Source organism: Triplophysa rosa, linkage group LG17 (assembly GCF_024868665.1).
Source record: "Triplophysa rosa linkage group LG17, Trosa_1v2, whole genome shotgun sequence".
Lineage (NCBI taxonomy): Eukaryota > Metazoa > Chordata > Actinopteri > Cypriniformes > Nemacheilidae > Triplophysa > Triplophysa rosa.
The window spans coordinates 15,952,962-15,968,949 of NC_079906.1; the positions used below are offsets into that span (position 1 = coordinate 15,952,962).

Genomic DNA, 15,988 nt, shown 5'->3' on the forward strand with positions numbered 1-15,988 from the left:
TTCGATTATCTTGTAACCTGTCCATCATGCAAAATCAGATCGTCCAGGGAGGCCAGGGATCAAGAACCACCAACTGTTAAGTTCTTTCACATGCAAACAAAAGCTCTTTGCGTGCCTCGGTGTGGAGCCCTTCATGTTAATCTGGAGGCGAGTGGAAACGCTAATCCATGATTTTTTGGTTTTTACAGCAAGGGGTGATTGTGGCTGGTGGCGAGGAATACCTTATCGAACCTCTGGTTTCTGCTAAAAACTTTACCAATGAGGACGGCAGAGAAGGACGCCCTCATGTGGTGTACAAACGGTCATCTTTGAGGTACCAGAACATGGACCAGTCCTGTGGAATCATTGGTGAGAGTATAAAACATAAATACTGTATCTTGCTTTAAAAAAGTAACATGCAGTTTTATGTTAACATAGTTGGCGACAGAGAGTCAAAAGATTTGGTTTTCCACTATGAAAAGCTTGAAACAGTTTGGAAGTGTCAAACCTTACCAAATAAACAAAGATGTTTGAACATATTGTTAATTGCTAAACTACGACATTTTGTCAATAACTGTGGTTATATGTTATAAATAACATTTGAACAGATGAGAAGCCTGGTAAGATCTATGGATGGTGGCAAAGAACAATAAAGCCGTCACCCAACCAGATGGGGCGAGGCCAGTTACCACTGAAGCGTTCGGTCAGCCGAGAGCGCTATGTTGAAACCCTGGTGGTTGCTGACAAGATGATGGTTAGCTATCACGGCCGCCGTGATATTGAGCAGTACATTCTGGCTGTCATGAATATTGTAAGTTTCAAACCTCCTTGTTTTTATTTCCCGGGGTGATGACATCTTTATGGCAGTTTGGGGAATGGATGTCTACAGTTGACATCAGCTGGCTCATCACAATTCAGTCTGCAATGTAAAATTATCTTCGGCGTACGATTGACCCCCTTCGGGTCATTTGAGTTGGCTCACCAGCTAATGATTAAATAAAAAACAGTTTTCTAAGCAAGTGTCTTCAGTAAGAATCCACATTACTTTGTGCAATTTATAATCCCCATAGGCGATTTGTGGCATTGCTACAAATTGTTTCATACCTGTGGTATGTGTTTAATGAAGAGCTTACCTCACCTTACAGCCAAAATGCAGCAGTTAGCACTTGTTTTATAGCGAACTGTAAAACATCCATCTTTACAGTAAACAGCAGTATTACAAAGGTCTAAAAACAGATAATTGGCTTGTTTTTTAAGACTGTTTTTTCTTGTTTCTCTGGAGGTCAGGTTGCCAAACTGTTCCAGGATTCTAGCCTGGGGAACGCAGTGAACATCGTTGTGACCAGGCTTATTTTACTTATGGAAGACCAGGTACTCTTTATGTAGCACACGTGCACACATCAGCCTTGGTCTGGTTTATTTCACCTGTCAAAGAGTTCCTTGTTTATTAATTTCTAGGCTAAAGTGTCTATCCTAGTCTGAGCCAGTTGAGACAGTCCACACAAGTTTGCACTGTTAGCTCTGCTGGGTATGTCTGGCGAGAGTCGGCCATGAGTACTTTTATTGTCGATTGTGACCTCTCGTATTGCCACATACAGGATACTGAAAAAAATGTAATAAAAAATAAAGCGAACCAAATCTATGGGCAGGTGGGAAATTTACACTGTACCGACACTGTTCCCCACCCGCCGATGTGTGTCCGGGCCACCTCCTGTGACGACACCACACGAGTGAGTTGGCTTCCTCAGCGGGATCTCTGGAACACACAGACAGAGTCAAGACCTCAAACGGTCTCCTACAGACAACATGGAAGGCAGGGGAAGGATCGGAATAGGTTTGCGGTGCATTTAATGAGCCATTAATGATCCCAAATCGCAGACAGCTAAAAATAAATCCCCCCGTAATTTGTTCCGCATAATGTCATTTGACAAATGATGGGAGACCGGTCATTAGGAGCAGCATTAGCTGTGTTGAGATAACCGCAGTCAGGCACGCGGAGGTTTTGTGGAACCGAACGTGGTTCATTTCCAAATGAGAACACCCCATTCTCCTGAAGCAGAGGAAACCTGGAAAGTTAGGATTTTACGCATAGGATTGTGGGATTTTACTGTGCCAGTGTGTGCATTCCTGGGTTATAAGGGTAATGGTGAATGCCAGGCAGTCACAGGGGTGCAGAAAAACACTTTCTGTTAAAGGAATAGTTCAATAATCATTTTTTCACCATCATGTCATTTCAAACCTGTATGACCTTCTTCTGTGTAACACAAAAGAAGATATTTTGAAGAACGCTGGTAACCAAACAGCACTGGACCCCATTGACTTTCATTGTATGGACCACTGAGACATTTCTCAAAATATCTTCTTTTGTATTGCACAGAACAATTTCTTTATTAGTTGATTTTTTAAATTTAAAAATAGAGATGTTAGGCAATCAATTCTCAATCTATATTAAATATGTATGTACTTCAGCTGATCAAATAATACACACTGTTATATCTGAATGTATTGAATGTCAATACAATCTTTTCTGTTCTTATCAGCCCACGCTAGAGGTAAACCATCACGCAGGAAAATCTTTAGACAGTTTCTGCAAGTGGCAAAAATCCATCTTGCACCGGAATGGCCATGGCAATGCCATTCCCGACAATGGAATCGCTCACCATGATACAGCAGTCCTCATTACTAGGTTGGTTTGTATTAGACTTCTGTTAGCACTGTGAACCCACAGTATGCTTTGTGGTTCTCAAACTTCTACTTTCTTCATGTGAGCATAACCAAACTGTGTGAATGGTCTTGTATTTAACATTTCAAACAGCATTTACAATCTTTCTGCTGTTTGTGTGACCTATGTGTTCCCTGCTCCATCTGTTTACTATTCATCTGTTCATTGGCCTAAAAATGGTTGAAGACTAATGTTATTACTTTTAAACGCCATAAGACCTAACACACAAACAGCTGTCTAAAAATTCATGGCACTCCTTTGGTCTAGGTCTAGGAAATGGGTCACAATTTAAAAAAGTGTTTACAAGTGACAGGGAAAAGGCAACATCTTTGCAATAACTAACATGGTGTTTGGAAGGACTGGCGATTAATGGTACATACTGTACATAGAGCTATAGCTTTCATCTACACTGCTTCATTGCTGTGTCTGCAAGTTACATGCAGATGCTTTATAAGTGACTTACAGTGCATTAAAAGTAGGCTATACATTGGATAAGTTTGTATGCCCTGGGAAACCCATGATCAAACCTTTGAGAAAGAAAGTGACAAAGAGATATAAAGTTAGTCTGGGAAGTGTTGAGTCGTTCATAGAAAGCTTTTATCACAGGCTATGTGTGCATTTCCTTTCATTGTCTTCACTGTCATACCAGGACAATGTCCAGCTGGTTGCTCTCTAGTGTGTAAACAAACACGTGCGTGTGTGCGTGTGTGTGTGTGTGTGTGTGTGTGCGGCCGAAGCAGTTCATTCACACTGACAAAACTTTTTTTCAAAGATTTCTGTAATGTTTGTTTTCCAGATATGACATCTGCATATACAAGAACAAACCTTGTGGAACACTTGGTAAGACATCCATTCATTGGCCAATTTATCTGCATATGTAAATTAAAGCATATGTTATAACACAATAGCATTTGTGTGTGTTCACATAAGGTCTGGCACCTGTTGGCGGTATGTGTGAACCAGAGAGAAGTTGCAGCATCAATGAAGACATTGGTCTGGCCACTGCTTTCACCATTTCACATGAAATTGGACACACGTGAGTGTCTGTCCTCATTCTCTGTTCTGTTTCTCTGTTCATGCCAGTCTTTTTTCCTGCAGTTTGGTGATTGATGCTGCTTGCGTTGGGTTAAGACCCTTAAACATTTCACTAAGGTTTAATCAAGCAGATGTCTATATTTACACAGCACGTTCTAATGAATAAAATGGCTTCATCCTTGTTTACATATGCTCAAAAAGCGCCCTGAAATTTCAGTGCCACCTGCTTATGTCTTCAGTCAACACTTTTGAACTTACATGTTTGACATTTGATCTCTACCCTGTGCAGTCCATTAAATCCAGCTTTGGGTTAACTTCAGAATTGAACCCGGTGACCCATTGGCAGCCTTTACATATGAATGATGCTCATCACCTACAACTACACTAATATTTTCTCTCCTTTTTGCAAGATATTTTTATCTTCTTAGTGGAGCAAGTGACGACAGACTCAAATGACTCCAGGCACTAGGCATTTCTTCTGTGGTTTCTTGCACTCCGAGATGTTGAAGTATTGTTTTACTTGGTGGTCCACCATTTCACTCACTTTGTGCAATTCATTCATGCATGAATTTATGGGCACGCCTGGCCAATATAGCGCACGTATCATTCCTCAAACTTTCTGAATATTTCCATGAAAGGCAATTTTGATGTTTTGTTTGTGGAAAAGTGTATTGCGCTATCATTGGGAGATCTCGGCTCTGTTTGTGCTGGGTCACCGACCATTCTGTTGCTTTAGCTACGCTCGCAGGTCTCCAAACTGTTTTCATAGGTGGTGAAGTCATTAGTGGTCTGGTTTTATTGGTTTGTCCAGGTACCTTTGAACCGACGACCATCTGACGCTGCCCACTGGGGCTGTCTAGTGTCTAGACAAAGGGGCATATGTTTGTGTGAGATACTGATGAGTTTGCGTGTGCACACATACTGCAACGAGGGGTGAAATCACTAAATATTTCACATACAGTTACTAATGCACAAAAACCTGCACGCACACTGTTCATTAACCACTCACAATCCAGCTGAAATTAGGTTACCCAAAAATAAAAAAATCTGTCATTATTTATTCATCCTTAACTTGTTCAAAACCTGAATATGACTTTTTTCAGCAGAACACAAATTAGGATATTTTGAGAAATGTCTCAGTGGTTTTGTTTGCACACAGTGGAAGTCAATAGGGTCCAGTGATGTTTGGTTGCCAACATTATTCAAAATATCCTTTGCATTTTGAATAAAGTCATACAGGTTTGGAAAGACATGAGGTTGAGTAAATGATAAAAGATTTTTCTTTTTTTGGTGAACTATCCCTTAGCTTTTCTCATAAATTCAATGCTTATTAAGATCTGTGCTTTATTTACAAAACTCAGCTCTGTCTGCCTGGTGGGATTGATATTATGGTAATACCGCGCAGGGAAAGTAAATCAGGAAAAGTAGAATTATTACATGTTTTATATTTTTCCAGACTGAGTCCGTCCCACAATTCCATAAAATCATTCATCTTTTTCACAGGTTCGGAATGAATCATGATGGTGTTGGCAATGCTTGTGGGGTGCGCAGTCAGGAGACCGCGAAACTCATGGCCGCCCACATCACCATGAAGACCAACCCCTTCGTCTGGTCTGCCTGCAGCCGTGATTACATCACCACCTTCCTCGAGTGCGTCTGTTTCCCAGTTCTGAGATCTATATTTCCACTTGGACATACTGTAAAAGCTGCATTGAGCATGATATATTGACCATAACTGTATTTTGCTGTCACAAATTTTCAGTATTAGAGTACTCACTTATAAAATGTATTGATATTTAGGCATTTTTGGCTGTTATCTCTTTACAAATTGACGATTTGGAAATGTGCTCATTCAGCCTAGTGTCACTTACAACACAGATGCTGCTGTCAAATACATTTTGTATTGTTTTAGTGAAATGTTAAAGTTATTTGAAATGTATTCATTTTGTGGATATTTTATTTGATATGATCATTTATGCCCCCTTGCCATTTAAAATAATGTCGTTCAACCAGTAATTTAATCCATGTGATATGGCAGTGCCCTAAAAACAGGTGGTCAAACAGGTTTTGATAGCTACTCAAGCTTTTGGGAAACCATCAGTTGGATTGAATTATTAATCTTAGTGTTAGTAGCCCAATTATTTTATCAAATTGCTTTCACAAATCCTGACACATCTCTATTTTGTTTTTGTCAGCTCTGGAATGGGTTCCTGCCTGAACAATGTGGCTGCCAAGCAGGAGTTTGTGTACCCCACCACAGCCCCTGGCCAAGCTTATGACGCTGATGAGCAGTGCCGCTTCCAGTATGGAGTGAAGTCTCGTCAGTGTAAATACGGGGTACTTGCCTTACTCAGTGACAACCATTGTTTCCTAAAGACTCTTTTACTATTTTTGATGCATATAACAAAACTGCACATAACTATATAACAATGCTTTTTGGACATGGCACCATGAAAATGCCATGTATTTTTCTGAAGATACAAGACCACGGTGTTTCTGTAATGCTTTTCATGCCTGTACATGCACATTTTATATCGACTGTACGAAACACCAATTTGAACAAAACCATCCTATTGCAGGATTCTTTGCAAGATATAGTTCACCCAAAAATAAAGATTCTGTTATCATTTACTCACCCTCTGACTTTTTTTCTTCTGCAGAACACAGAAGATATTTGAAGAATGTTGGTAACCAAACAACAGCGGTACCCATTTACTTCTATTGTACGGATACAAATCCAATGCAAGTCGATGGGTATCGCCATTGTTTGGTTACCAACATTCTAAAATAACAAAATATCTTCTTTTGTGTTCTGCAGAAGAAAAAAGTCATACAGGTTTGCAGGTCGCGTCTTTATATAGAAAAAATATGTTGCTGGCTGAGGTCCTATCCAATTTACATGTATATTCCCATAGTAAATCATTTTGCCTCTCTCTCTAAATGTGCACCAGATGGTCGCTCTACCTTTCGCTGACTCTAACATTCCATTTTTTCCTCCCCCTTTAAACTTCAGACTGCTGGCGTTCTGCCATTTTTGTCCAAAACCACAAGATGGTCAAAAATGTTGCATTTCGCTGGATTGTGGCTCTTTGCTTTGCCGGCTGTGTTTGACCTTCCCACCTCAAAAGACTCAGAGATGATTTTTACAGCAGGCGGTGTGTAAAGTGTACCATACCTGCTTTTAAAGAGTTGAGCCTTCTGTATTGTCTGCTTTACACGATATCAGAGCAGGAAGCTGAACATCTGGAGGAGGATAATACACTTTAGTTTGGCTCTCACTGCAACTATGTAGTCTAATAAAACAGGAAGTTGTTGGCTAAGAGAAGTGTGTTCTTTCAGTTAGATTGACAGACAAAAGCCTGAGAACATCTAATAATTAGAATTTGGGCTTAAGAAACATTAATTGTGTTTGTAAAAGTGCTATGGTATCACAATGGTATGGTAATGCCCTGTTTTAAGCAAAAATCGTTTTACCATGATTTTAGACAAATACCATGGTAATAATTAATTAATACAATAATTAAATAATTAGTGCTGTTAATTCTGACTGCCTGACGCTAAAATGTGATGATAAAACACCATTGCAGCCTCTATAGTCTCTTTTGGTACGTCTAAGCAACAGCATATTCAGGTTGAGAGAGTTGATTGGCACATTTTATTAAGCGTCAAAGGCTTGTTTCACTTTCACAGCTTCAGTGTTTATTTAAAGTCTGTTTATGTTCCATTGCCTGGAGTCAATTTCTTTAGTGTGTGTGTTTGTGTTCAGGAAGTGTGCAGTGAGCTGTGGTGCATGAGTAAAGGGAATCGCTGCATCACCAGTAGCATTCCAGCAGCCGAGGGCACCATCTGTCAGACCAGCACTATTGAAAAAGGGGTAAGCGCTGAGAATTCTGGGAGCAGGCCAGGAATGCCAGAACACTGCTATATCCAGGCTCAGGAAATAGCAGTCTGGCAGTCTGAAAGATAAAGCTTTTTTTGGCTTGATAGGCAGATAACATTTATTTTGCTTGATAGTAAAGTCTGCAACTCTCAATATTGAATTTTCATATGAAGTTTCGCAACAAATTTTTATGTTGACCTGTGGTCAACATTTCTATTTCTTTAGTGGTGCTATAAGAGAGTATGTGTGCCATATGGAACTCGTCCTGAAGGTGTGGATGGTGGGTGGGGCCACTGGTCTCCATGGGAGGAGTGTAGTCGCACCTGCGGGGGCGGAGTCTCATCCTCCATTCGCCATTGTGACAGCCCTAGGTGGGTCAAGGTCTTGTGTTTTATAGAATCTGATTGGATTGTTAGTTAATAGTTAGGCTAGTTGGACTTCATGCAGTGCAGACCAATCGGTGTGTCACATCACACAGCTTGAAAGCATGCAAAGGCCTCTACTCTCTAATCTGTGATGTCACATGGCAATTGGTTTGCGGGGTGTTAAACAAGTCCAATATCTTCCAAAATGTGTAAAAATGTCTTGTCAGTGTAATGTAATGAGTCAAAAATGTAGTTTTTACAATTCATGCAAATGGATATTGACATTGGACACGATTAACAATGGTAAATTTTAGTAATGCACGATATTTCATTTTGCCAATATTTTTCAATTCATTTTAACTGATATTGATATACTGTAAGGCTATACGTTTATTCGAGAATGATAGCACGAGACGTGCATCTCTAAGTTTGTTCTATCATGGCATTTCCAAAAAAGTTTTTAGTCAATGATAGAAAAAGCAATCGTATATGTGAGAACGCCTACACATAATCAACACGTCTTTTTATCGGCAAAGCATATTGGTGTTATTTTTATATGTGGTCGATACCAATATTTTATTTATAAGCCAATATTAGCCGATAAAATCTTAGTGCCAATAATATCGTGCATCCCTGGTAAATTTGGGACAATCCATGTTTGGTTTTGATTTTAATGTCATAAGTTGTCAGTTTTGTATATCATTGTTATATTTACTGGCAAATTCTTGCAAATCCCGCCCATTTGAGAGTTCACCCAATCAGGACTAAATGACATTGATTGAAGCAGTCTTCAGATTTTCCATAGCAAATAGCGCTTTTTATGCTGTAATAGCCTGCGGTATAAATCTCTTTAAGCAATCGCCTTTGTGTAATTGATTTAATCATTCGTGATGTTCTTACTTTCAGCCCCATTGAACTCTATGAACCTATTCTGAAGACATGCCAGAGAAAATCGGAAAACTAACAGATAGACAGGCAGACAGAAGATGTCTGGCTGAAATGAATTTAAGCAGAAGTGATTGTGTAATTGTGCATTTTGAGTTGCACTCAGATGGTTTTGATGCTTATGCAGGCCAACGGTTGGGGGAAAGTATTGTCTGGGAGAGAGAAAGCGTTTCAGATCCTGCAACATTGATGTAAGTTTCAAAGCCACATTTTGATTGTTTGTTACAGAAGACAATGTTAGTTCAGATGCTTATACAGCATATTATCATATAGCACACGCAAGTTGTAAGTAGCAAATGTTTGTTTGTAGATTCTGCTCCTATACACTCAAAAAAAAAGGTGCTATATAGCACTTAAAGTGGTTCTTTGCTAATAATCATAGGGGAACCGCTTTTAGTGCTATATAGCACCTTATCGTGCTTCAGAGGTTCTTCATAGGTTCTTTGGGGTGACCGAGGTGCTATATAGCACCGTTTCCGTATAAAGAACCTGTTAAGTCCCTATATGGTTCTTCAGCAGTTCTATATAGCACCTCAGTCATCCCAAAGAACCTCTGAAGAACCTCTGAAGCACCAAAATATGGTTCTGTATAGCTCTAAAAGTGGTTCCCCAATGATTACGAGCCAAGAACCACTTTTAGTGCTATATAGCACACATTTTTTTGACCTGCAGTCTGGTGGTTTTCTCTGAAGGAAGATAATGACTGATGAAGTCATGCTCCAACAGATTGTTAGACAGACTAAATTATGTGTGTTTGTTTATGGGTTAGGAGTGCTCGGCCGTATCCCAGGACTTTCGGGAGATTCAGTGCTCCGATTTTGACAGCGTTCCTTTTCGGGGAAAATATTACACATGGAAACCATACAGAGGGGGTAAGTGAAGGAATTATGTAAAGGAGTATTTGTTTTTAGAATTGGTGTTGTGTTGTTTTGGAATCACATGGATCAATAAAGCTGAATTGTATTAGAATCTTCTGCACTTTTCTATAGTGACCACATCCACCAAGCTATATAAAATACTAAAAACATGAAAAGCAAATAGATAGCCCATCATAGAACATATGAACTTGTGAATGGTGCACTACTGTCCAGGTACTGAATTGAACTCTTAATCTCTCAGTATCTTTTCCCTCTGTCATAAATTTACAAAAAAATGTTTTGTGAATTTTGGGCTTTTGGAGGCGATTTAGATATTTAGCCTGGACCACCATGCTCCAGAGATATAGATAATGATAGAGAAAGAGAATGCAGACGATGGTCTGGCATCCATATGCTGGGCTCTGGGCTGCCAACTCTCAGAGTTCCCAGTTTGAGATCCTGCTCTTGATGAGTTCAAAGCTGGGTAACTGCATTTAATCTGTCCCTTAAATAACATAATGACTTAAAGAGATAAACCCACTGCAGACTAGCCACAAGTGCTGCTTTCATCAAGACAGCTGATTTTACAATGGAAATCCCTACGGCTGTTAAATATCTGCCAGACTGATGTTTCAGTCTGTCATAAGGTCGGGTAGCAGATAGACCCTAGACCAGCATCTCCTCTTTATCTGTTCACCCCATCATCTTATTGCTTTTTGTGTTGCCTGCTTCACATTTTCTCTCTGTGTGGGCCTGCATTACTTCTTTCCATAAAATAATTTGTAATAATTTGGGTGTAATGGCATACCACCACCCATGTTTTTGTGATGAGTATAGGTGCCACAATGTACTGGTATTGTCAATAATCGTGATATAAAAAACACAATATTGATATTTTGTTAATACTACACCAACGATAATACTGTGAATTATTTAGCACCCATTTGAAAATTTGTCTTTGTGGTTACAAACTCTCTCTCTTTGCCTCACTGCGTTCATATTTTAAGTGTGATTAATTGGTCAAAAGAAAGAGAACACAAAATAACTTAAAGGTGACTGATTGTATTACTTTTTATATTTTATTACATTTTTAATCAATAGGTATCGCGATAATACTGTTATACTGAAATCTTTGGACACAATAACCGTATAATGAAAATCTGATATCGCGACTTAGTTAATTAGTTAATAGTATCTTAAACGGTGTCCAGATGCCGTTTAACAGCAGACGCATTGCATTGTGGGATACTGTGTTTAATGCAAGGTGCACTGTAAAAACAACATGGTGAATTCCATACAAGGGGACCCGTGATGTACACTGTAAAAAAAATCCCGTAAAAAACAGATAAAGTACTGGCAGAAAATTACCAGTATATTTTCCTTTATTTACATTTTCCTTTTTCCTTTTATAACAATATATAGCATTTAACAAAGCAGGCACTTTCCTCCACTTTTAAAGCCTGTCTATTGAAAAAACCTCATACTCAAACTCTCATGAACCCCATACACTCCAGTGAAGCGCTAGCCACCTCCTCAAAAATATACCTCTGTCCTGCCAGAGCAAAGCCTCATGGGACCTGTAGTTTTCCATCGTAAGACTGCTTCAGTAGGCTTTCATGTTTTCACAAGCACCATGGACCTTATCAGATTAGGCCAACACTAACAGAAAATTGGCATCGAAGGAACCTGCAACCTTTCATTCGCAGCTCAAAAACTGCCCTCCTTAGGTTTATAAAAAAAATGTTGTAGAAGGGTTATTGTTTAGCATGTAGACTTTGGTAAATGTTTTGGGTTGTAGCATCATCACTGCCAGACAAAAAGGGGAACAGGTTCAGACCTAATGGCCTTTCACGCATAATATTAAAGGAGGCCCATGGAGGGGCCTTGCTGTAGGGGGTCCGAGACAAATTAACTTACTCGTACCAGTGTTGGATTAGATTCTATTAACTCCTTGTTCTCTATCACATGACCAAGAGCAAGCTAAAAATGATGTGGCGCCAGTCTGTATCTTGGAAAACTGGCTTCACATTTCACAGTATGGATTATAAGACTGTATAGTTCCTTTAGATGCTAGAGCATGTGAATGTCATGGGTTCGATTTCCCCTCTTCCTCCTCCATCTCATGACTTCTGTCTTAGTCTCTCAGGGAATGCGCTGAGAACGACTTTTCCCCTCCAACATGCTTTATTTTCTGTTTCTTAAATTTGTAGGGCCGTGACAGAAGAGACAAGGGGAATGAAGCATATGTGTGTGTTTGTGTGTGTAGATTTGAATCAGATTCAGCTGCTTGATATCCATAAGCAAGCCATCTGAAATGTGCTTCTCCCATCACTCCCGGGCCCCCCATCCTTGTGCTACCCGAGGATGTATCGGCAGTGGAAGAATAAACTTACATAAACCCCACAAGCTCATTAAAATACCACATGCAGCCATGGGACTCAACGGAGTGTTGGCGGCTGTCCCATAGAGTTAGTATAGTTATAAAGCTCAGTTTGGCTGCGTGTAATACGTCGTTCACATGTCCCCATTGTTAGGGGTGCATTAAACAAAGGAGAGAGTTTGTTGTAAGTTAATTAGTTATAACACATGAAGTGCCAGGTCAACACAAATAACGAGTAGCCTATTGGAACAGCATGATTTCTGTGCGTGTGTGTCAAATTGAAAAGTCAGGGTTAAAAACTTTAATTCTGTATATTACATAATATCTGTGTGTTACAATTCATATCTGTGTCTTATGCAAGATCTTTGTCGCATTTAAACTATAAACAAAATGTATATGGGTCAAAGACATTAAAATGTACAAAAGTGATTTTATGTCCATAGAAAGCACATTAAATGTAAGTAAAAGGTCTACTTTATGGTTTCAACTAAGTTTGAAATAATGTAACATTGTCATTCAGTGTAACACAATATTTATGTACAAATTCAAACAACATGCTTATTCTGACTTGTATATATTAAAATATGAGAATAAGGGAGCATATTACATTTTATTGTGCTTTAAATGAGTAAAAAATTATTATTGACAAATGGGCAAAACCTAGGATTGTTGCACATGTTGAACTGAATGACATTTTAAGGGAAAAATGTATATTTATTTTTTGTTCATAAAAACAAAAAAAACAAAATGCTATTAAATTATCATCAATTTAAAGCAGTATTACACTTTTTATGCTTAAACCCTTTTTCATCCTTGACCCACATTCAAGACATTTGCAGAAGTATTAAGCTTATGAAGTTATGAATCAACTTTGTCTCAGATGTTTTGAACAAAATGAGATCCAATATGTCCAATATTATGAAAAGACGACAAGAAGAATGCATGATCTCCCTGTCTTTCCAAAACCTTGTATGTCCAGATTCGCTGTTTTTCAGAAAATGGAAAAAACACTGCACTTTTAAAATTCTTAAATCAAGTTGACAAGCACTTTTTAATTTCATTGGTTGGATATTTGTAAAACCAAGTGACAAACTTAAAGGGTGACTAATAAAAGTGATTTATGGCGAAAAAAAAAAATCACGAAATATGGAGATATGAGGTGTCGTATAGACAGCAACAACATATGAAGAACTGGAGAGAAATATTTGACTTTTCTATCTTGTCAAAGAAAAGTAGAAACATTGTTGATGCTTTTCTCTTAAAAACATTTTCCATTTGTTTTCTGTTGAATCTCATTGCCTGTTAAGCTATTAAAAAAAGCTCTCCATCGTGATTCTGTCGCATTTCCTGCAGAAAAAAAACATGTTACACTTCATTCAGTGACTTATTTACTTTCATCTCTGTTACTGTCTTCCAGGCCAGCTCTTGTTCTCAGTATTCACCTCATGTTTCTAACTAAACGGCACGTGTTTGTTGTGGTGTGATGTTTTGTGCGTTTGGCCGCAGGTGGGGTGAAGTCATGCTCACTGAACTGCCTGGCAGAAAGCTATAACTTCTACACTGAGCGCGCTCCAGCTGTGGTGGACGGTACGCCCTGCAGAGACGACTCTCTGGACGTGTGTGTTAATGGAGAGTGTAAGGTGAGACATGTGCGTGCTTTTATGAACCGTACGTTTCTTCAGATGGATTGGAACCGTCTGCCTGAGTAAAAGATAGAAATGGTTTGAATAAGTTCTCTTTATGCTTTTGTGATTGAAACGCACGTTTTTAGAAAATACGCAGAGCTGAATGAATGTCAAATGGAATGAATGTGTTAACAGCGTTAAGCACATTTAATTGATCTCATACGCTAGAGAGTTAACTTTCCTATCCCCTGATGTTCTGCGTGTGCTCTCTTGGACCGAGTTGGACTGCTTTATCCCTGTACTCTCGTCCAGACCGACGGTTCTGTTTATCAACAGTTCAGCCCAGAGTTCTGCTCTGCACTGAATGCCGCAAGAACTCCATGACCCTCCAAATCCATCTGTCGGCAGTACAGGCAGCTGAACATGATCACAGTGCTTCTCCCTCCCTCCCTCCTTGCCTTCCACTCATACTCTTTCTTTATTTCTTTCCTTCACTCCTATTCTACTTTTACTTTTCTTTCTTATTCCCCTATTGATCTTTTTTATGGTGTACATGAAAACCAAAGATCAGCAGGGGCAAAAATCTAAGTAGTGTTTGTGGTTTAGCCTCCAAACCAAATAGCCACTAACTTGCATTGTTTTTGGGAGGAAATAGGTCAAACATGTGCAGGTTATGGAATCTAGGCCAGGTCAACAAAAGTCTTTGGGGCTTTAGTGGGATTTTTCTGTGAAGTTGGACAGCTCTGGATTTGGAAGGTCTCGTAGTTTCAAGAGAGTACGTTTTGTGTTGCCTGGGTTTGTTTACCAAAGATTACAATCATCATTTTGTTATAATTTACTCCGTTATCATTTACTTACCGTCGTGACGTTAAAAACTGAATTGTAAGATGCTGGACAGTCTTAGTCGCCATTTACTTTCATTGCATTTGTCCTTTACAATGAAGGTGAATGGAGACTTGAGTCTGTCAGTTGCTAAAATTCTTCCTAACATATTTTGTATTACTACAGAATGAAGAAAGTCACATGGGTTTTAACAAGAAAAATCCATCATTTCATTCATTTTTTCAAAATGCCTTTTCATTCCTAATATTTAAGTGACACTATTCATCAAAAATGATGGCTGAAACGTACTTCCTGTGAATATTCTTCAGAAAAAAACAGCTGTTCTTTGCACAGTGGTTTTGTGTCGGTTTATTTTGCATGTCTGTGTACAATGAAATATCTGCTCTTTTTTTCTTGTACATTGCTTGACCTCTGACCCCTCTATTTACATGTACCTATTTTGCAGCACGTGGGCTGTGACCGGATCCTGGGCTCGGATGTTCGGGAAGATCGCTGCCGCGTTTGTGGAGGAGACGGGAGCAGCTGTGAGGTCATCGAGGGGGTGTTCAATGACTCCTTGTCCGAAGGAGGTACTGAGCGTGTGCACTTTGTTTTGAACTAGAAGGATTTGTATCACTGTGTGCAAAACAAACATTGCGGAAATCTCACTGAGCACTAAGTTTCCAAAGACTGTTCTGTTTTATATCAACAGGCTCATGAAAGAACATTTTAGGTGTTAAAATACAGGCCCTCCAAGAGGTTTCAGCTCCACTCTTGACAGAGGTTCAGTTTCTATAGCTGTGGATTCACAACCGGAGTTAAAATACAATATGCTTGGGTGCTAAAATACTATTCCCGTCAGCTTTGACTAGAGTTAAAATATTGTACAGGTTCAAACACAATTCCTTCATTGATGGCTGAAAATGTAAAGTTGCACCATGATCTGATATGAAAGCATATGCAAATAAACATTGCTAACTGCAGACGCAACTCATTTGTTGAATTCACTCACAAGAAGAATATAATTTAGTCTGTTGACTTTGCTCTTGTTAACTGAAGTAACACAAGCCCTAGTGCCTGAATTGAGTCGCTGCCCCCTAGATCTCATAAATGTGTGTGTGACACGCTTTGAGGTACTGGGAGCAGCCTCGGCCGGTTCGCTTGGTGTCTGGGGAAGTATTTTGAGTGTTGGCTATAACCCAGAAGGCTAATTGATGCTTCTTTGAGTGTCCAGAACATAAGAGAGATGAATGCTTCTTAGTGTTCTTTAGTGCGGTACACAGACCTTTAAACTCCTTGATAATACAGCTTTCATGTTCTTTAGTCAAAGCTTCTAAGAAAGCCTTTAAATACACAATCAGAGAATTATGTCATTAGA

General features: G+C 39.2%; 1 protein-coding gene across 1 annotated transcript in view; it reads left to right on the forward strand.

The window, feature by feature from the left end:
- adamts10 (ADAM metallopeptidase with thrombospondin type 1 motif, 10) overlaps positions 1 to 15,988 on the forward strand; it is a 35,519-nt gene that overhangs the window by 10,785 nt on the left and 8,746 nt on the right. Inside the window, exons 4-17 of the mRNA XM_057356749.1 lie at positions 189 to 348; positions 588 to 790; positions 1,267 to 1,350; positions 2,520 to 2,665; positions 3,498 to 3,541; positions 3,632 to 3,737; positions 5,240 to 5,386; positions 5,932 to 6,073; positions 7,503 to 7,610; positions 7,842 to 7,987; positions 9,054 to 9,117; positions 9,696 to 9,798; positions 13,670 to 13,803; positions 15,077 to 15,200. Coding sequence (XP_057212732.1) covers positions 189 to 348; positions 588 to 790; positions 1,267 to 1,350; positions 2,520 to 2,665; positions 3,498 to 3,541; positions 3,632 to 3,737; positions 5,240 to 5,386; positions 5,932 to 6,073; positions 7,503 to 7,610; positions 7,842 to 7,987; positions 9,054 to 9,117; positions 9,696 to 9,798; positions 13,670 to 13,803; positions 15,077 to 15,200 — 1,711 coding nt within the window. The remainder of the gene's footprint in view (positions 1 to 188; positions 349 to 587; positions 791 to 1,266; positions 1,351 to 2,519; positions 2,666 to 3,497; positions 3,542 to 3,631; positions 3,738 to 5,239; positions 5,387 to 5,931; positions 6,074 to 7,502; positions 7,611 to 7,841; positions 7,988 to 9,053; positions 9,118 to 9,695; positions 9,799 to 13,669; positions 13,804 to 15,076; positions 15,201 to 15,988) is intronic.